This window comes from Lonchura striata, chromosome 13, assembly GCF_050655825.1.
Source record: "Lonchura striata isolate lonStrDom1 chromosome 13, ASM5065582v1, whole genome shotgun sequence".
Taxonomy (NCBI): Eukaryota; Metazoa; Chordata; class Aves; order Passeriformes; family Estrildidae; genus Lonchura; species Lonchura striata.
Genome location: NC_140715.1, coordinates 19,990,797 through 20,012,051, shown reverse-complemented (window position 1 = coordinate 20,012,051; position 21,255 = coordinate 19,990,797). Strand labels below are relative to the sequence as shown.

At 48.0% G+C, this 21,255-nt stretch overlaps 1 protein-coding gene across 3 annotated transcripts in view; it reads left to right on the top strand.

Moving 5' to 3' along the window:
* The window catches only part of NR3C1 (nuclear receptor subfamily 3 group C member 1), a 61,865-nt gene that overhangs the window by 25,243 nt on the left and 15,367 nt on the right, over positions 1-21,255 (top strand). For all 3 annotated transcript variants that reach the window (XM_021541285.3, XM_085591625.1, XM_021541286.3), the window contains exons 3-5: positions 11,035-11,198; positions 15,030-15,146; positions 20,024-20,302. In XM_021541285.3, coding sequence (XP_021396960.1) covers positions 11,035-11,198; positions 15,030-15,146; positions 20,024-20,302 — 560 coding nt within the window. The remainder of the gene's footprint in view (positions 1-11,034; positions 11,199-15,029; positions 15,147-20,023; positions 20,303-21,255) is intronic.

Below are 21,255 nucleotides of genomic sequence, written 5' to 3'. Positions count from 1 at the left end.
ATAGTCTTGAGCGTGTGACGTGGTTGCCAAGTGGAAATGAAAGCAGGTAATAACCTACTGTGTGTGCATGTTATAGCAGAAATTGTATCTGTAATTGCTTAACAGTGTTGACAAAAGTCATTACAGCACTCTACCGGATAATTCAATAAAGTTGACTTAAAAGTGCCTTGGAAATTACATACTATCTACATGTCATACAGGTCTGGGGTGCTACTCCTTGCTTGGCCTTCTGAGAATATTACACAAGTTTCTGTGGCTGATTTTGTGTCAATAAGCAAACTTAGGACGTGCTTTTCTTCCTGTTCATGCGGGGAAGAGTGGTTTCGTATTTGTTCTTTGCATCCACTGTGTCAGGGGCCAGTTAACATGAAATGAAACTGTGTTCTGAAGGGTGGTAAAACTCATTGTGAGCGTTTGGGAAATGGTCTTTAAACAGATTCACTCAGTTTTAAGCTCTGTTATGTAGACACACTGATCTAGAGATGAAAGATAAAATGCACCAAGAACCAAATGTGAAACAGGAAAGAAAAGCTTTTTGTAGGGCTTGGGGGGAAGCCTTGGCCTCTCCCTCAGGGCCCTGAGTCATCACTGTGCTTGTCCGTCAGCAGCTCTCTGATTTTTAAATCACCAGGAATTCTGAATTTGCTCCTTGTCTTTCCTGCAAGAATTCCTGTTCCCTCTGTGAGATGAGATGGTAAAAAAGAATCTCTACCCTTTCAAGTGACGCTAGTGCTCATGACTAAATGGGGAACATAATCCACACGAGCTGGCGCTGCACCTCGGCTCGGGCCCGTGGCACCGACAGCAGCGCACAGTCGTCATCCTTGTGACTAACATCTCAAAATCATCACAAGTATTTTTGTCTTCCAGCAAAGTACCCAGGATATGATGTTTTTATTGGTTTTTGTTTGTTTTTCATGCTCTTGGAAGCCGTCACGAAAGCTGATTCTGTCCTGGCGGGTTTATTGCAGCAAAGCCCAGTCTCCCTTCCCACTGCTCTTCTCATTAAAGGCAGCTCAAGCTCCTCCTCGGCGATTGCTTTAGCTGATGATGAAAATAAGTGGATGTAACAATGAATTTCCCTCTCGGGGGATGAAAACACACTATTCATACCTGAAATTAGAGTGGAAACACAGTGAGTTTAGTAAACAGTTTGAAAACAACAGGAATGAACCTTCAGTACAAATTCCTGTTGGTAAATGCAAATTATCTGTGTAACAAGTTCATTTTATGTCACATCCATGTGGAAACAAACCAGTACAGTTCATGGCTTCTCTTCTGCCAAACAGAAGGGTGTCTTCCATGCTGAGGGGGTTAAATCTTTTCATTTTCAGTTGTAGGTTGAGCATTGGCTGAAGCAAATGACCAGTGTGTCCAATGCCCATCCAAAATTTCAGGAATATTCTGCTGTTAAAAATACAGTTCTCATTCGCTGGTTGATTTATTTTGGGGGAAAATGTTTGCTTTCCTTCCTACAGATATTTGGAATATATGGAAATAAACCATGAGGTGGATTTTGATTTTGATTTTTAGTCGTTTCTGCTAAAAGCAAATGTCATTTAAGGAGAGTATTTTTCTTGCTTACAGGCTTTGTTTAAGCTCTGTTTTGGCCGCTTTCTTTTTGGTCCACTGGTGTTTTTTGAGCTTCTGGACTTCTGTTCAAAGTTTAAAGAACAATAACCAGTCAAATGTGAAATAATGTCAATTGAACCAACCGATGACTCAACAGTCGACCGAGTCATCCTGGCCCTGCACCAAATGGACCCAGGCCAAAACCTAAAGTTGGCACCGGTCCCCGTCCCTTTCTCCATGGATTTGCAGTGAAGCAGAGCCCAGAGTGCAGCACGTTGGTTGATATTCCATAATGAAGTGCTGCACGTGTCAGTGTGTGCCTCCATTGAGAGAGCCCGAGCAGGGGAGGACCCCTCGTGTCCTGCAGGGCTCCAGACAGGGAGACAGGGAAATGGGGTTTGTGCTCCAAGGAATTCAGCAGCCTCAGTTCTTCAGTATCACTTCCCCTCTGAGCAGAGCTTTCTGGAAGGGCTGGAGGAGGAATGAAGGAAAAAGCATTCCTTTCTGCTTCTCTTGCCCTCTCTTCGTTTTTCCCTTCACTTCTTCTTCCTGTTCAGAGTTAAGATGTTATTTCTGCTGTTATTTGTGTTTGAGTTACATTACTTTTAGTTTCTTTCTTTATATTTCTTCTGATTTTTGTTGTTGTAAAGCAGGAATTATCTGTGCAGTGCAGATGAAACCATGAGCTGGTGAATAAGTCTGTGTGTCCACATTGGTACAATTCCAGGTCCAGAGCACTGTTCCACTGGCAGCAGAAGAGTCTTGATTTTATTGTGTTTTGTCAGAATAGAAGAAATGAACTTCCAAATTACAAGTCTAAATTTATTTATATCTTGATGGTTATGTGACTGTGGAAAGACTGTACTGCAGCTTTGAGACTTTTCAGCCAGGAGAAGAGATGGCTCCAAGGGACCTTGAAACCCCTTCCAGTGCCTAGAGGGGCTCCAAGAGAGCTGGAGAGGGACTTTGGACGAGGGGAATGGCTTCCCACTGCCAGGGAGAAGAGCTAGATGGGACATTGAGGTGGGCAGGCATTGGCACAGGTACCCAGAGCAGCTGGGGCTGCCCCTGGATCCCTGGAGGTGTCCAAGGCCAGGCTGGACAGGGCTTGGAGCACCTTGGGACACTGGAAGGTGTCCCTGCCATGGCATGGGGTCTTTAAGATCCTTTAAAATCCAGACCATTCTGGGATTCTGTGATTCTACTGCAGTTTAGTTTAATTTATTGCCTTTCTTTCTGTATCATTAATATTTTTCCATGTATGTTAGAATCAGCTTTCCAGATGTGTCTCTCCTTTCCTAGCAGCATCACTTTGGCAGCCTGCACACAGTCCTGTGATTGACACGAGCACTGGACACGGCTCACGCTGAGGTCATTAATGGAACAAGTCCTGTTTAATATTTTAAGTTCAGTTCCTCTGGTGCAACATTAATGTGTGCTGGAATAAGGGGTCAGATCCGATCTATGTTGACTGTGGAGGAAGAGCCAAAATGCTGTGGCTGCTCTGAGCTCACGAATCTCTTGTGATCACTGCAGAATGTCTCAGTGCAGACCTGCTGCTGTTGAATTCCAAGTGCTGGCCCATGGAATTGGTGTGTTAAAGGGTCAGTGTTAACACAACTCATTTTTGGGCAGTATCTTGGCTCTTGGGGAGTTTGCAAGGTTCAGAAAATTAAAAACCTGATTCCAAGAAAGGTAAAGCAGCTCTGGGGATGCTGAGATCTGAACCCACAGAAGCTGGAAGAGACTTTCAATGTTATCGAGTCCAAGCTGTGACCAATGCTTACCTTGTCCCCAGCCCAGAGCACCGAGTGTCACCTCCAGCCCTTCCTTGGACACTCCAGGGATGGGGATCCAAACCTCCCTGGGCAGTTCCAAGGCCTGAGCACCCTTTCCATGGGGAAATTCCTGCTGATGTCCAACCTGAGCCTGCCCTGGCCCAGATTCAGCACATTTCCTCTCATCCTGTCCCTGTTCCCTGGGAGCAGATGCCAAATCCCACCTGGCTGCTCCCTCCTGTCAGGGAGTTGTGCTGAACCAGAAGGTCCCTCTGGAGCCTCCTTTTCTCCAGGCTGAGACATTTCTTGGGATGCACTGAAAATTTTTTAAAAATCTAATTCTACTCAGACTTTTGCACTTTATTTTAGAGTGCATTGTTTTGCAGCTGTCCTGGTCCTGGCTCATCTCAGTCTGTGAGCACGGAGAGTGTCCCTGTGCCTTCAGGTTTGAGGTGATCCACAGGCAGGTAGATCAAATAGCTGTTTTGTCATCCAGCAAAGCATAAGCAATTTGTATGGCCCAGGATAATTTGATTCCATATTTTTATGTAAAGTTTATATTTCAGTATAGAGATGCTGGCTTCTGTCTGGGTCTTTTTTTTGCTGCCTCTTTATTTAGGGCAGGAAGGGTGCACAATGAAATTTAAAAAAAACAGCACAAAGCTTTGGAAAAGTATGCCTAAATTGATTCATATAGAAATGAATTCTACCCTTGAAGGTAAGACTTTTTGGCTGCTTTACTGGAGCACTGTAATAAATATAGAAGTTTAGAACATATAATTTAATTATCATATTCTGGCCATAAATGCTTTAGGTCTGTAGTACATTTGAAATCCCAGGAGCTCTGGCTGAGGTTGCAGCTGCAACATCAATTACCATTTATCCATTCCAAGAAAGCTTTGCCTGTGCCCTTGAAACCTTGACGTTCTGGAGAGGCTCCAGCGGGAGCGCGGCCGCTCCGGCGGCGCTCCCGGTGATGCCAAGATGGGCGCGGGCGCCATTTCACAGCAGGGCCAGGGCTGGCCTGGGGGCCGGTGCCTGTGGCACTGCCAGCAGCTCCTGGGCACCCACAGAGAGCTGAGAGCCCTGGTGGGATGCCCTTGGGATTGGGAATGCCGCGGTGCAGGAGAGGGCTGGCGGTGCCGGGCTGCCCCAGCGCCTTCGCCGCGCGTGTCGTGTTGGCAATCTGCTGATTCCTCCTCTGCTGCCCTGCTGTTGGCATTTGCCAGCGGTCTTTGTTGGGCTGTGCCAGCCCACAAGTCCTGCAGCCAGCTTTAGGTGTGTGAAGGGATGGTAAAAGGGGTGTTCTGCAGACGGGGGGTGATCCCGAGGCTTTGCTGCTTGGGGGATCTCTCACATTTTAAACGTTTCTGTCAGAACCGTGGCAGTGCCCTAGCAATATTTCCTGTGGCAGGCTCAGAGGAGGGACAGCTCTGCCCCTCTGAGTGCACTCCAGGAGTTTGTGTGCCATGAGTTTCTGGCCCCGGCGGTGAAGGAAATTTGGCCGTGGCCTTCCGGAGTGACACATCCCTCACGGTGGCATTATCTTGGCCATGTCAGAGGCATGTTGCACGAAACGAGGCCGTTAGTTCAGAATCTGATTTCCTGGCTTATCAGGGGTTTTTAATACAGTGTTTATCTGGATGTGCGATAAAGGAAACCGTGTTAATCATCCTGCTTCTCAGAGCAGCTGGAAACCAGAAGTGCTGGGGGCTTTTATTTACAGGCTTTGGTTGAATACTCCAGAGTAGATTTTTCATTTGTTACAGCATCACTGTGGACATGCTTGTCGTCAAGACCTGCACTCCTACCAACACCATCCAGGCCTCCATTTTAAACAGAAAATAGGAAAGAGAACTGAAGAATGGGTGGGTCTGTAAGGAAGTTGTGTGAGGAGGATTTGTGGCACCCCAGGCCACCTCGGCCTGGGCTCTGTCACCATGTGGTTTGTGCCTCCACAGTGGCTCCGTGCCCCCTCTGTGGCTCCCAGCCCGCCAGGGCTGCCTCTGTGTCTGCAGGGTTCAGGCAGCCTGGGAGGAAAACCTGGGTTCTTACCAATTCTCAGTCTCTCCAAAATGAAGTGAAAACATTTCAAGAGACAGAAGAAACTAATGGTTCAGGTTCTCAGCAAAATGCCTTTCTGGAATTATTTCAAATTGGCAAACACAGTTCTATTTTAATAGTCATGACGAGTCTAATGTCAACAGCCTTGGATTATAACTTCTTCCTGCTTGAACTCAAGACTACTTCCCTACCTAAGAGAATATAAAAATATTTAATAGTTTCTCTGGTTAATGAAGAAATAAATAAACAATTCAAAAAATGTAATCAGGCAGTGTCCACAGCCTAGTGTTTACATTGTTCTCATTGCTGGAAGATAAGGGGGAGGCTCAGATGGCAATGACATTGAAAATGGTTTTGTTATTAGTTTGGTGGTACTACTTAGACCAGTAAGTAACTTGCTTTTAGGAATCCATTGATGTTTGGTGGGCCACGTTTTGGTGTCTGGGTGTGTCAGCAGTACCTGTTTGGACAGAATGTGGTCCAGGCTGGCCATCCCTTTCACACACTGGTGAAAAGGGGTGCAGGCTGTAAGCTGGAAATGAGCAGTAATTTTGGTTTCTGAAAGTGTTCCCCTTGCCATTGTCTCACTAGAGTTGTTTATCATAGGATCGGAGAATCATGCAATGGTTTGGGTTGGAAGGGACCTTAAGGGTCACCCAGTGCCACCCCTGCCGTGGCAGGGACAGCTGCCACTGCCCCAGGCTGCTCCCAACCCCATCCAGCCTGGCCTTGGGCACTGCCAGGGATCCAGGGGCACCCTGTGCCAGGGCTGCCCACCCTCCCAGGGAGGGATTTCTTCCCAACATCTAATGTAAATGCTCTTGAAAGTTCAGGACTTCTGTGATTTTCATAGGGCGCTATATTTCTTAGGCTCTGTTACAGTGGTGGTAGGTTGAGCGTGTGGGGCTGTGCCCATCTGCGTGTTGGGGCTTTCTGTCCTTCACAGCAAAGAGCAAAAGGAGAGACACCAGCAGATGTTCTCCTCAGCCCTGGGAGGAGGTGGTTTCTTCATCCCTCCTCCCCTGCATCTGCTCTGTCTATGGCTGGTGGCAGGCCAGAGCCTGGCGCTTCCTGTCCGCATGTCCCTGTCCGTGTCTGTGTGTCCCTGTCCCCGTGTCCCTGTCCGTGTCTGTGTGTCCCTGTCCCTGTGTCCCTGTTCCCGTGTCCATGTGTCCCTGTCCCCATGTCCCTGTGTCCATGTCCGTGTGTCCCTGCCCCCGTGTCCGTGTCCGTGTGTCCCTGTCCCCGTGTCCATGTGTCCATGTCCGTGTGTCCTGTCCCCGTGTCCCTGTCCGTGTCTGTGTGTCCCTGTCCCCATGTCCCTTGTGCCCTGCTGCCCAGGCTGTGGCTGTGTGTCTCTGTTCCCGTGTCCCTGTCTGTGTCTGTGTGTCCCTGTCCCCATGTCCCTGTCCCCGTGTCCCTGTCCGTGTCTGTGTGTCCCTGTCCCCATGTCCCTGTCCCCATGTCCCTGTCCGTGTCTGTGTGTCCCTGTCCCCATGTCCCTGTCCCTGTCCCCGTGTCCCTGTCCGTGTGTCCCTGTCCCCATGTCCCTTGTGCCCTGCTGCCAGGCCGTGGCTGTGGCCGTGCCCAGCAGAGCCCGGCTCAGGACGCTGCCCAGCGCCGTTGCCACACCCGGGGTGCAGCGGGTGACCCTTGAGCCGGGGTAGAAGTCTCTGCTAATGATTAACCCCGCCTGGCTTTGGTTAAACACCTTGATTTCTGCAGAGCTCGTTGCTTCGTTAAGCTGCTCCATTTTGCCCGCTTCATTAAAATTGCCTGTTTCACCCCCTTCATTAAGGGTTCCCATTTTGCCCCCTTTTGTTCCATTGACTGGCGATGATAAACACATCTATGCAAAGAAATAAAATCAGATTATATATGAAAAATTTCTGAAAAATACATGGGAATGTACTAAGTTTAGTACCCCTTACCAATACCCTGACTCCCAAAATTAAATTTAATCAAACTTTTTACCGATTTGGAATCCTGAAAATTGGGATGTTTTTCCCTCTCTCATTATGCTGCTTGATTTTTCTTTTATCTAGATAAGACTCATAGTTTATTAGGATTTTGTTGACTTGAAAGCAATTTCTATAAATACTGAAAGGTATTCCATTATTATATTATCTCAGAGTGTAATTTCTGTGCCTTACCTCTTCCTTAGGAAGTGGTCATTTGCCTTTTACTGCGTATGGCTTTATAGGTGAGAGATTTATGTTAAATGTCAGCCTGGTTAGCTGTGGCTCCTGCCGGAGTTCTGCAAGCGGGGCTGTCTGGCAGCTCTCCACACGGTTCGTAAATATTGCCCTTATCTGATACAGCCAGGCTGGGAAGATATGCCTGCAGCCCGGATTAGATTGCTGGCTACTGCTGTATTAATCAATGTAATCATTTATTTTTAGTTTTAGAAGTCATATCATCTGTTTTCTTTCTCATGTTACATTTTCTGTGGTGCTGGTGCAGAAAATGAGCCCTGTTTAAAAATTAAAGGTGACTGAAAAGTTTCAGTGGAATATGTTTGGCGCTGTCATGGTTTCCCTGACAGCTGATGAATGTTTCCTTAAAAATGCTTTTGTCAGAAATTCGAGAGGTATAAAGAGTTTTATTTTTGTATCAAAATTAGCTGTCTTCAAAACTGTACTATCTTTTTAATAATTTAATGAAGTGAAGTTCTCGAGTTATATATTCCTTATTTAAATTCATAGCTCCTAGCCTGTACTTCATTGTTTAATCTGAGATATTTAGTCTTAGAAAAGGATCTATTGGGCCTAAACTTTTAGAGAAAATAAGACATCTTAGAGTAGCCAGACAGTGACTGTTGCTTGTAGAAGGGGTATTGCTTGGATTTGAAGTAAGTGTTGGGTTTTTTATTTGGCTTTTTTTATTTTTTTTGCGTATGATAGTCTAAAAGTAGAGAAATAAATTTCTTTTTCCAAATGTATCAATAAGCTGGGAAGAGAAGAAAAAAACTGAAAGAAGAAAGTAATACGTGTATCACATGAAAGGAAGCAAAGCTTTGAGGTCAGAATTCCTTGTCAGCTGATCAGACAGGAAAGTTGTGAGAGGGCAAAGGACCAGGGGCAGCTCTCAAGCCTGAGGTTCTCCTCTGGTCTCTGGGCTCCTTGTGAGATCTCCACGGAGCAGCAGAGGCAGAGCCAGCCTGGCAGGCAGAAAGGTGAATCCTCAGCTGCCTTTCGTGGGCTCCATGGCAGGAGCTGCAGCCAGGCAGTTCCGTGCCCCTCCATCCTGGCAGAGCTGCTCCTAGAGCTGTGTGCCCCGGGGCAGGCTGGCACAGGGCAGGTGAGCACCTAAAGGTGCGTGTTCCTGCAGACATGGGGTGCTGGGCTGCCTTGGATCCCGCTCTGCCGTGCTGGGGTGCTGAGGGCTCGCTGTGCAGCCACAGGGCTGTGTCAGAGCTGCTCTTGAAGAGAAGACCACTGCCAGGAGAAGCCAGGGAAGCCGTGCCAGGGCTGATGGGCAGCGATGCCATCCCTGGGTGAGCGCTGCTCCGCTGACAGACACGCTGTGGGGGCTGGCAGCCTCGTGGCACAGCCACGGAGGAGACGTGTTGAGCATTCCACGGATGCTTCTCAACGCAGAGGAGCGATGTGACAGATTCGAGTTCTTTTCCAAGTTCTGGAAAGAAGCATTCTTCCCTTTGGGAAAAGAGGGGCCTTTTTCTTCCCCTTTTCCTCCAGTTTGACTCATTCTCTTCCATTCCTGCTGCCAGCCTTTCCTGCTGAGGGCTTTGCACCACCCTTGTTCTGCTCTTTCTCTGCTCTGCTCTTCCCACCACTCTTGCAGCACGCTGAAGCTGTTGCTGTGCTCCTGTGTGGTGTTTTCTCTTCTGCCCCAGCCCTCTCTGCTCTGAGGCACAGCTCAGCTTCTCCCCTGAACTGCTTTTAGGGGGTCTGCACATCCCTTAGCTCTTTGCCTGCCTGTGCTGTCTCATTTTTCCCCCTAATGCAAGTAATTATCGCTTCTCTCTGCCTTCTGGTTCCATTTTTGTCTAAGTGAGAACTTCATTGACACATTTATTGTGGTTTGACTTTGATCCCTCTGTGTTTGAATGGGAGGATCCTGTTCCTTGTCTTTTGATTGCCTCAATTTCTGTAGGAAAGGACAAACACAATGGCAAAGTCCTTTGGCTCGCTGATGGGACGTTTCTCAGGTGCACTCTAGAGATGAGACATACGGACCTGTGCAAAAGCAGAGCTCCCAGGTGCTGGAATGTTTAATTTGGGATGAAATTTTAGGGTTTGCGTGAGCGTGTTGGAGCTGTGGGTTTTTTTAAATGTGTGACCAAATCTGGTCAGACTTCCTTGAGGAGGGGAAAAGGAATTTTCCATGCAAAAGCCATCCCACATACAAATGCTAAGCCCACATCAGGGAACGTGGATGGTCTGGAGAGCTTCCAAAGAGAGGCACCAAAACCTTAAATAAAAGTGTCGTTTTTCTAGCTTCATCTGGAGAGTGGCTGGAACCCTGGTGAACAGGATTTTCTGTGAAAATCAGTTTCAAGTGAAGCAGGCAGTATAGAAATCATGTTTTAGGAGTTTCAGACTTAGTTGGAAATCACAGAATAGCTGAGGTTGGAAGGGACCTCTGGAGATGTCCAATCCTACCTCCTGCCAAGGCCTCACCCAGACCAGGGGACACAGGAACATGTTGAGGTGGCTTTGGGATGTGTCCAGAGAGGAACACTCCATGACCTGCTGGGCAGCTGCTCCAGCCTCTGCCACCCTCCATGGAAGGAGGTTCTTCCTCATGTGGAGGTGGATGAATTCAACAGCTGGGCCTTTCCAGGGCTGTGAGGCAGTGCCTGGATGGTCTGGGAGGTCATGGTTGGTCTATAAGATCAAGGTTGGTCTCTAAGATCATGGTTGGTCTATAGGGTCGTGGTTGGTCTGTAAGATCACGGTTGGTCTGTGAGATCCCAGTTGTTCTGTGAGAGTGCCATGGAGTTCTATATTATCAGCCCCTGAGCTCTGGCCCAGCGCTGCTGGGTCAGCCCTGAGGATTAGGAGCAGCTCCAAGGTGATTAGGATGGATTGTTTGTTGTTCTAAGAGGGATTTGGGTTTTTTCCTTAATGAACCAGTCCTTCGTTTGTAGCTGGGCTGGGTGTTTACATCCAGATCCTGAAATGAGGAATATTTCTCACTCTTCTCCTAAACTGCTGGGGTGAAAGGATCACTTGTTACTGTGAATATTTGTTGCTATATGGCCCAATTTGCACAGCTTCTTGCATAACAGCATCCCAGAAGAAAAGCCTTTGGTGGTGCTGGGAAGGGAGCCCTTGTGCAGCCTGCAGGGACTGTGGCAGTAATGGAAACAATATGGAGTAAGAGCGTGTTTAAAGAGTCAATTTTAAAGGCTGGGATAATTGTGCAAGAAACTTGGCTTCAGAAACGTGTAAGGGAAGGAATCTTGATGCAGCCAAATAGGCTGTGAAAAATCCATACAGCTTTAGTGGGGTTTTACAGAAGTCCTTGTTTAACTGTTTTTGGTGCACTTTGTGTGCAGAACTGCCCCACCGAGGGTGGGGACCAGGTTCCTGGCAAGTACGAGCCCTGTGCTCGCCTCTGTCCCAATTAAAGGTGTTTTTCTGCTTTGTTTCAGCCCTGGAATGAGGTCAGATGTAAGCTCTTCTCCATCCACAACCTCAACAACTACGGGACCACCTCCCAAGCTCTGCCTGGTGTGCTCCGACGAGGCCTCCGGGTGCCACTACGGTGTCCTGACATGTGGCAGCTGCAAAGTGTTCTTCAAAAGGGCAGTGGAAGGTAGGCCCTGCTTGGATGAGTTTGCTGCTTATAAATATACACATCATCCATTTTCAAACCCAGCATCCATGGTTTTGCCAGAATCTCACTGAACATCCCATCCATTAGATCACTGATCTTGTCATAGTAAATCACATTGATAATGGTGCATTATCCAAAGCACAGATTCCATTCACATTGATAAAATGCTCCCATTCACTCTGTGTAAAAGAATTTATTGTTTTGGCTTTTGTCTCTTTCATTTTCTTTCACTGTTGTTTTTGTTTATTTGTCCCATTTTTATGCAGATATTTGTCTGTGTGCAATAGATCTTTAAAGTTTGTGATTTTTCAATTTAAGGTTAGTTGGTTTGTGTAGAAGCTTACATAGAACTTGGTAAATCTGTTGTGTGTGAGGTTATAGTAATTTTCCTGTAAACAAAGTTGGTTTAATTACATCCATGTCCCTGGCTGTTACTTGCAAGGACACTGGGTACCAGGGACGTGTGTGGGATTGGATCACTGAGATTCCTGTCTAGTTGTGATTAGAGAAAATCATTCTGGAAAACAGAGATGATGGAAAACTAACATGAATAAGGGCTGTGTGATTTTTGGGTGCATCAGTAGCCATTTTGTAAGGGACTAGGTTGTACCTCAGGATCTGACTGTGCTTCAGTATCACGTGCAGAAAAACTGGAGCATATTCCCAGTGTTTCTGGGAAGATGGTGATTCCTTGGGTCTGAAGAGCATCATTCTTAGTTCTGGCCCTCGGGGTTTCCTGTCTTGTGCCTTCCTCGTGCAGCCCTCGCTGAGCCAGGCTCTTCCTGCTGACATTTCTGCAGGCTGGGGTCACTGCAGGAGAGGGGGGCTGCTGGACAGAGACAAGCCACCATTCAGTGCTCAGAGGCAGCACTTCCCCCAGTTCCTGGCTCCCCATGGGGAGCTCCATGGCAGGGCAGAGCCCCTCAGAGGGATCAGGAAAGTCAAGCTCATGTCATGGATTCTGCTGGTCACAAAGGGGTGCTGGCTGTGGCAGCTGAAGTATAACAAGGCAGTATGAGCTCAGGTGCAAAGCAAAAAATCATCTGTACCTTTGATTAAAACATGGTCACCAGAGATCCCTCAGAAGACAATTTATAAGGCAGCTGGACATATGCCATAGCCATGGGTTTGCCTGTTTTCAAGCTTAAATAAATCACAAACGTATTGATACTGGAAGGAATCACCCCGGTGATTCCTTTTGGGTTTGGCACACCATAAATCAGCTCTCTTGATATTAAAAATGTAAGCAGGCTTGTGGCAATCAGTTCCTCGAGGCTCAGCTCTGCTTCCATTTTCACTGTGCCACAAATTATCCCACTTTTCACAGAACCCCAGGATCATTGAGGTTGGAGAAGACCTCCACATTCATGAAGTCGAGCCTTTGATCAATCATCGCAGCACCAAGGACTGAGCACCCTAAACGCTTCCATTCAATGACATGGGTGTTTGCAGGGCTGCTTCCAGGATCTGTTAGTCCTAGTCCTCACTTTGAGGAACAAATAGTTTGGTTTTATCTTTTATAGGCATTTTTCTTATTAGGAACACATGTAAAAAGAATTTGTTTCTGCAATATCCTTTTTATTAGTGGCTGCCAGGCACCTGTTAGTGCTCAGATCAAGCTGACTCTGCACACTCATTATCCGGCCTTTAGCCAAAGCCCTTTTTTCCACCTTTGCCTCCAGGCCTGTGTACTGTGACAGAAATGGTCACAGAAACTGGAAGTGTCAGTGTCTAGGAAGTCAATATAAGGTGCATTTTTTCAGCAAAAAGTTGAACCAGAGGAGAAGAGGATGGGTGAAGGTGGGACAGCAGCTGTCGATTTATGTGCAGTTCATCAGGCAGACAGGTCTTTCTTCAGGAGCCCAGCCTGGCCAGATCTCTCTGGCATTTTCTAGTTCTGATTTTGTGGTTTTTCAGAGCCCAGAGCCCTCATGACTGAGTTTCTCCAGCCCCAGCCCTGCTCAGCTCCCAGCCCTTCACCCAGTGTCCCAGCCTGGATCCTCCCCAGCTCCTCACAGCTCCTCACTCCTCCCTCCCTCCCTGCAGACTCCCCAGCACCTCGCCCTCCTGCTCTGCTCCAGATCAGCCTTGTTCGTCAGCACTTTCCATTCCATCTTCCAAAGTCCTTTGTCTGCAATTCCCAGCCTTTTTCTGGGCTGCTGTGCTGAAGTGGGCACAGAGCTGTTGGTGCTGCAGTGCATCAGAGCCCTGGTGCCAGCGGGGCTGTGGGCAGCATGGGGATGGGGATGGGGTTGGCCAGCTCTGAAAAATGCCCCTGTGTGCCCCAGAGCCCCTGGAAGCTGCTGCACTGGCTCAGTCCTGGCTTTTAGCAGAGTGTTTGTGGAGTGCCTGGGTTTGAGCAGCACGGAGAACCGCAGCACGTTCCTTTGATCACTGGCACGTCCCCGGGCAGGCAGGGAGCACCAGCTGCCCTTCGTTCTCCCCAAAAGGGTCGTGGGACAAGAGGCTTTGCTGTGCTGCAATACAAAGAAATAGTGTAGCTTGGTCCTAGAAAAGGCCAGAATAGGCGAGCAGTAGATACAAGAAACAAAGCATTTGTGGAGAGGAAGCTCTTGATTAGGAACGGGATGGAGCAGCTCAGGAGCATCCTCAGCTGAAGTGCCCGTGCTGAGTGTGAAACCGTGGTCTCATCAAACAGCATGGAGGCACTGGAGCTGTTGTCTCTGCTCCTCTGCAGTGCTGGCACGTGGGCATCGGTTCATGTTCCCCGTGTGTTTCTGTGTGTCAGCGTGCTAATGGCAGCCAGAACGGGGAGTGGAGGACCTGTTGTCTGAATTAACACAAAGCTGGCACAAGGGTCAGCAAGGCTTCTCTTCCCCGAGTGGAAGAGGTGGGAGGGTCATTCAGAGAAACATTCCTTGGAGTATCAGCTTGAGATGCTTCACAGGAGAAGTTTGGCCAAAGCCATAGGAATGAACTCTGCACGCCCATAATTTTCACAGCTGACTTGTAAGGAATTCCTTCTCCAAACTGTTTTCCTGTGAGAAAACTCTTGGACTCTGTTGTTAATAACTCAGTATTTGGAAAATCTGTTTGTTTCTCACTATATTGTACTGTCAGTACTTAGCAATACAGAGTAAAAGCCCAGGCTGCAGCTTTCTGCCTTCTGGAAAAACATGCTCCTTGACCTCTGTCTGGGAGAAGGATCTATTCTTTGGTAATACCTTTCCGTAAATAAGTTACATTCAGACATTCATTCACATAACTCATATCATTAAGAATAGATACTTCTGTTGCCCTCCTCTAAACAGCTAAGAAATACAGTTATTTTAATTTATGTACTTAAACTTGTGATGTTTTCAGGGCCAGTTATGCTCTGAATCTGCCGATCCATAAAAATGTCAGAGAATTTGGTGTGTCCAGGTCAGGCTGTAAGTTGCAGGAAAGTTTCATGACTGTCCAGCTGATGAAGCTGTGTCTGTGCTCTGTAGAAATGTTTACAAGTGTTTTCTCAGAACGTGTTTGTGCACATTATTTATGTCTCGTGTCAAACTATTTAGGGAAATGGGAAACCTGCTGTAGAAGACAGTTTTGGTAAATGCAAGGGGAAATAGTTTTAAAAACAGAAGTTGCCTGGTGTTAACAAATAGAAAATAATATTTTCACCTAAATGTATTGGTTTTGAGGCGCAAACATGAGAGGTGGGTTGGGGTTGCTGAAGCCAGGTGGGCGCTGCTGTCCTGCAAGGCACGCGGGGCAGCGAGGGGAGGTTTGCCTCGTCCTGCTGGGGCTGGGGAAGGGCTGAGCACGGGGAGCTGACGTCTGTCTGTCTGTCTGTGTTTGTGCCAGGGCAGCACAACTACCTGTGTGCCGGCAGGAACGACTGCATCATCGACAAGATCCGCAGGAAGAACTGCCCCGCCTGCCGCTACCGCAAGTGTCTGCAGGCGGGCATGAACCTGGAAGGTAACGGCGGGGCAACTGCTGGGGCAACTGCTGGGGCAGTGCCGGGGCAGTGCCAGGGCAGTGCCAGGGCAGTGCCAGGGTAACTGCTGGGGCAGTGCTGGGGTAACTGCTGGGGTAACTGCTGGGGCAGTGCCAGGGCAGTGCCAGGGTAACTGCTGGGTAACTGCTGGGGTAACTGCCGGGGCAGTGCCAGGGTAACTGCTGGGGTAACTGCCGGGGCAGTGTTGGGGCAACTGCCGGGGCAGTGCCAGGGTAACTGCTGGGTAACTGCTGGGGTAACTGCCGGGGCAGTGCCAGGGCAGTGCTGGGGCAGTGCTGGGGGTAACTGCCAGGGCAGTGCTGGGACAGTGCCGGGGCACCTTCAGTCTGCACTATGTTCTGTGGGCATTGTAAGGAGACACAGCAGGGTTGGTGCTGCAGCTTCTCCTGTCTGGGTTGGCTTGCTGGCTCTGTGTGTTCAGCAGTGAGTGATGCACACAGGCAGGGGCTGCTCCTCCTTCCTCTCAGCACATCCATCTCACAGCTTTTTCAGGGAGTGTGGGGCAGCAGAACTCTTGGAGAACACCTAGAGGGAGGTGGAACACCTGTAGGAGGGTGTGCTGTCTGAGTGACCTGACACAGGCCATGGAGGACAGGGATGGGAATGGGGATTACATCTTCTAGCTGAGGAAAATTAAAGTACTTTTGTTTGTGCTGTGGATACTTCTTAAATATCTGTCAAAATTTCTCTAGAAAATGTTGGTTAAATTAAACATACCACTTCATGATTCTTTGCTGAGTCCTGAATGACTCCTGAGAATCTGAAGGCCATATCAACCAGAGATTTATCAGCAGTTGTAAAATGGCATAAAACACTTTTATTAGTGTCAGCTTCATTTTATGTTTGCTGTTTTTCCCTGAGCAGCAGAGATTAACGCAGCACTTACTAGTGCAGTTATCCTGGTGGTACGTGTATAATCAAAATTGTCAGATAAAATAAAAATGTCAAAGATGTATTTGTCAGCTCCGAGGATGAACAGAATTTCATTTCAGTCAGTGCTAACATCCTTGTGAGGTGTGATAAGTTAAAGAGATCAGTGAGGCACAGACTGGTGCCTGTGTTAGCACATCCTTCCTCTTGTGCTGCCAGCCTCCCTCGGGAGGGCACAGCACCACTTCTGCTGGGCTGCAGGGCACTGGACCTGCCCTTCCAGGCACATCCCCTCCTCAGGGGAGGCTGCTGCTCCCTTTGCTGGGCTGTGGTCATCATCTAGGAGGCTACAGCCAAAACCTGCACTAGTGGGTTCTGAAATAAATCCCTAAAGGCCGTGCATGGTCAGTGTCCCCCGGGAGCTGGATTTGGGTTATGACACTCCCAGTGGGCTGGAGCTCATCCTTCAGAGGTCAGGGCAGGACAGGCCTCCTGCCTGTCCTGGTGTCCATGGGGACAGGTCACTGCCCTGCCAGTGTGGCTGGGAGCAAGGACATGTAACAGCAGAGCCTAAGGGCAGCTTCAATAATGCCCAACACCACAGGGTTGGTTTTGAGGTGGGAAAGAATGTATTTTGGTTAAGGTTGATTTCTGTTTTTTTCTCTTCAAAGTGGTTCTCAAAGTACATCTGTGATATTCCTGTATTTATCTTTGTGAAAAAGTGTGCTCTCATAGTAAAGAATAGTTCTTTAACACTCAGGTTTAACACTCCCATTGTGAGCTTCTCCCTCCCACATCACTTCCCATGGGCACCAGCGTTGCTGCCTGTGGCTCTGGGAGGTGGGACTGGGGAATTGTGGTGAGCTCTGGGCTGGGCAGGTCTGAGAGCTGGGGCCCTTCCAGCCTGGTTTGTCTGAATTTTGGCACCGAGATTCCTGGAGAATAGGGAGGTTTTGGAGGGTTTGCCTGAATTTTGGCACCGAGATTCCTGGAGAATAGGGAGGTTTTGGAGGGTTTGCCTGAATTTTGGCACAGAGATTCCTGGAGAATAGGGAGGTTTTGGAGGGTTTGCCTGAATTTTGGCACAGAGATTCCTGGAGAATAGAGAGGTTTTGGAGGGTTTGTGTGAATTTTGGCACCGAGATTCCTGGAGAATAGGGAGGTTTTGGAGGGTGGGTTTTGTTATATAAGTTGTTGGAGAAGGTGGGGAGAGGGAAGCTTTTGCGGCTGAGAGGGAAGAGGAATCTAGAAACTCAGAAGCACAAAATGGAAGAACCCAGAGTAGTGTGAAAGGGTGAGAAACACCCTGAAAACAAGGATTTTTGGGACAGATCTGAACAGATGGAGAAGTGGTCATGCAGAAAAGCAAACTGGGAGGCAGCAAAAAGTGCAGAACAGACTAAAATCCAGTTTATCTTGTCTGTTTTAGGGTCGCAGTTCAGGAATGACTGTTGCTCAAAAGATAATTAAATTTGCATGTTTTTTAGACAGTAATTTCTTTTTGAGAAGTCCCCAGCTGCATCCTCAGGGCATGAACAATGGTTGTAGCAAACCAGTGAATGGTCAGAAGAGATCCCAGTGTCCAGCCCATCAATCCTTGGGCCCCCTGCACTCACCTGGCTTCCTGCTGGACTTTTTCCAGGAGCCTGCCCTGTTTTGGGTATCTCTCAGTTTCTGGTACCTACACTGGATTTCACGGTTAGGCATTGGGTAGAAAACAAATTTATTTTTAAATTAATGAATTCATTCGTTCATTCTATCCTGCAGTATTTTAATTGACCCATTCTTGTCCTGAGTTAAAAGTGGCTCTTTGTAGTCCCATGATAATTTTCTATTAGTCTTCTTTACCACAAAATCATTAAGGTTGGAAAAGACCTCAAGTCCAGCAGTCATCCTTTTGGCCCTGCATATCTTAATTTTCTGGCACTTTCTTTTTTCCTAGTGCATATTTTTGGGGGCGTAGGGGACTGGAAAAACCTCAAACTATCAAGCTGCAGGTACCAGAGATTTACACAGCACAATGATGATATTTTGTACTCCAGCCTTTATTTCCTTGAGTTCTCATTTCCGCTCCCACTGTTAATTGGTGTTCCTTGGCACCCTCTCTCTTTGTGATGTGCTGGAAGAAAAGATTTATTGTTAGGTTTTATGCCTGTAAAAAAAAGTCTCATCATTTTTTTGGCTTTTCATGCCGCATTTTACAGTTAAACTTAGCAATTAATTAGGTTTTTTCTGCAGGATTCACTTGGAATTTATTTCAATTTTTTGAGGAATCTTTATTTTTTCTAATTCTTTGCCCTGCTCTGCCTGCAGCGGGCTGGTTCTGGTTGCCAGCTGAGGGGGGCAGTGCCCGGTGGCCGTGGGGGTGGTGGCAGGTCCCTCGCCCACCTGGCTCAGGTGCTCTGCCATCTGCCCCCGGGCAGGGAGGAGGAAGGCTCTGCAGCCCAGTGGATGCCAGGCTGCAGGAGGCTGGGGCTTGGGGGTTTTGTTTGTTTTGAACAGAAAATCTTGGACGCTTTTCTCTCCATGCTGAGTTTATCTGTGGGGGTTATCTCCTGTAACGAGCCCTGAGGAGCTGGCTTTAAATTAGTGGTCTTTTTTATTATTTGAAAATTAATTGCAAAAAAATACATTATCTCAATTTTCTCCTTTTTTTGTGAGGTACAACTATATATCAAAGTCAGGGCTGGTAACAGCCTAATAAAAATTCTTGCATAATAATTTGTCTTATCAGATCTGTTTATTTTGATTATAATTTTATCAGGCTCTCTGGGCTGGAAATACTCCATCCAGGTGTCTCTAGGAAGCTGAAGGCATGTGCTTCTAAATTTAAGTCAAAGCAGCTCATTTGCTCTTCAGAACACGGATAACGGGGCAAAAAAATGCCAGAATATGAAAGGATTTTGAAGCAGCCATTTCAAAATTGAGACAAGAATAACAAGAAGCTCTTTGCTCCAAGGAAACAACTCTTGCTATTCCCTCATGGCAGGCTTGGCACATGTGGCCAGTCTACAAAACTCTGGGAAAATGCAGTTTATCCAAGGTCTGTGGAGGATTCCTTGTCTTTGGCAGTTGATTTCCGCAGGCTCGGCTGCAGCCAGAGGCAGAAGGTCCAGGAGGGGTTTTGTGTGCTGGCACTGAAGGCTCGGTAAATTTTGGGTGCTCAGGGATTCTGAACAGCTCAGGAGGAGCTGGAATGCACCACCACATTACGTGATGCTTTTACAGGCCACAGATTTAGCTGGGAAGTTGCAGAGCAGAAATCAATGAATTAACTGAGCAGCCAGGGAAGGAGCTGGGCTGCTCTGGGCTCCGTGAGCAGCGAGGTCTGTGTGGCCGCCTGCATCCGGGAGCGCCAGAGCCAAGCAGGAGACTCCATTAGGGACAAGATGCTAATAAAATCCTTGCTCCAGCTTTTTGTAGTTTACAGTTAACATCTCTGTGTGATGTTTTATTTATTTGGCGAATGAGTTTTATGGTTTAATTACGCAGCAGTGATTTATGTGCAAGAGAGCTGGCAAGAGAAAAAGCTCCTCCTGCCCAGCATTTAAAAAAAAAACCAACATTTTCCCTGGCTCAAGAGATCCAGTAACTTCTTACCCATTAAATATATTTTTTTCCTTTCTTTTGCCTAGTTTCTATGTTTTCTATTTAAAGTAACTTTTAAAGTGTGCAGCTATTTCCAGCAATGGGATTGAGCCTTGTGTTTTAGGGTCAGCCTCATAAGGTACCTGCAGATATTAGTGAGCATTTTGAAGCGCTGGCATAAATGTGACTTTTATTAAAACATGAAGTATTATTTTCCGTGGAAGCTTGCTTGGGATGAATGTGAAGCCCTGGGACATCGTGCAGGTTTGGCTGCCCCGCTGCCAGCCGCGGGGGGAGGATGGGAGCAGCGATTCCTCTGCCCCGTTTATCTCCGTGTGGTCATTTCCAGCCTCACCTGCGGCTTCCCCACCCTTTGCAGCCCGCAAGACGAAGAAGAAGATCAAGGGGCTGCAGCAGGGCGGCGCGGCGGGCGCGCGCGAGGCGCCGGAGGCAGCTGGCAGCAAGAGCATCGTGCCCGCCTCGCTGCCGCAGCTGACGCCCACCCTGGTGTCCCTGCTGGAGGTCATCGAGCCCGAGGTGCTCTACTCGGGCTACGACAGCTCCCTGCCCGACTCCAGCTGGAGGATCCTCTCCACGCTCAACATGCTGGGCGGCCGCCAGGTGGTCGCTGCCGTCAAGTGGGCAAAGGCAATCCCAGGTGAGGCACGGCCACGGGGGATGCGGAACCTCAGGCTGCCCTTGTTCCTTCACACACGGCAAGTGTTGCTAGTGTCGGGGCTTCTTCATGGCTCAGGTACTGCCAGAGCAGAAAAGCAGAAAAAATTGCAGATGCAAACGTTTATTTACCACAAATTAGGTCGTTTTGCTCGAACGCTTTGACCACTGAATATTGAAATTCTAATTTAAATGGGTATTTGTTGTAAAAGTATTACGAAGAAATCTTTGTGTTAGCTCTGTCTTTACCTCTGTGTGGATTTACCTCAGATTCACAGAATGCCAGAATGGTTTGGGTTGGAAGGGACCTCAAAGCTCACCCAGTGCCACCCCTGCCATGGCAGGGACACCTTCCACTGTCCCAGGCTGCTTCCAGCCCTGTCCAGCCTGGCCTTGGGCACTTCCAGGGATCCAGGGGCAGCCACAGCTGCTCTGGGCACTAAACTTGAATATTTTTAGCAATGAGAGTCTCTTGACTCCTGAGCCCAGCCTCACTGTGCTGGCTCACTGGGTCTGCATTCATGGGTGGATCTTTCCCGACTCCCCCTCACTGCCCAGCTCCAGGGTGGCAATCAAGGTGTTCTTTTCCCTCCTGCTCTATTCAAACTGACTCTTACCTGGGCAGAGAGGGAGTTTGGTGCTGTTCTGCTCCCACCTAAAGACACGGTGAGACACAGAAGTGATGTCACATCTCAGCCTTGGGCATCTGTCTTGGAGAGGCCAGGACCGAGGGGAGCTGAAGATGTTTGTTCCTACAGGACAAAGCCCAGTGTTTATCTCCCTCTCACCCCTGTCAGTGCTGTTCACTACCTGTTCTCAAAATCCCTGGCAAAAACACCTCCATGACGCATAGGTTGCCCAAAAATAACATCACAGAACAGGTCTGCCAAAAAAAAAAGAAAAAAGCCTGATAATGAGATTTATGAGTCATAACTG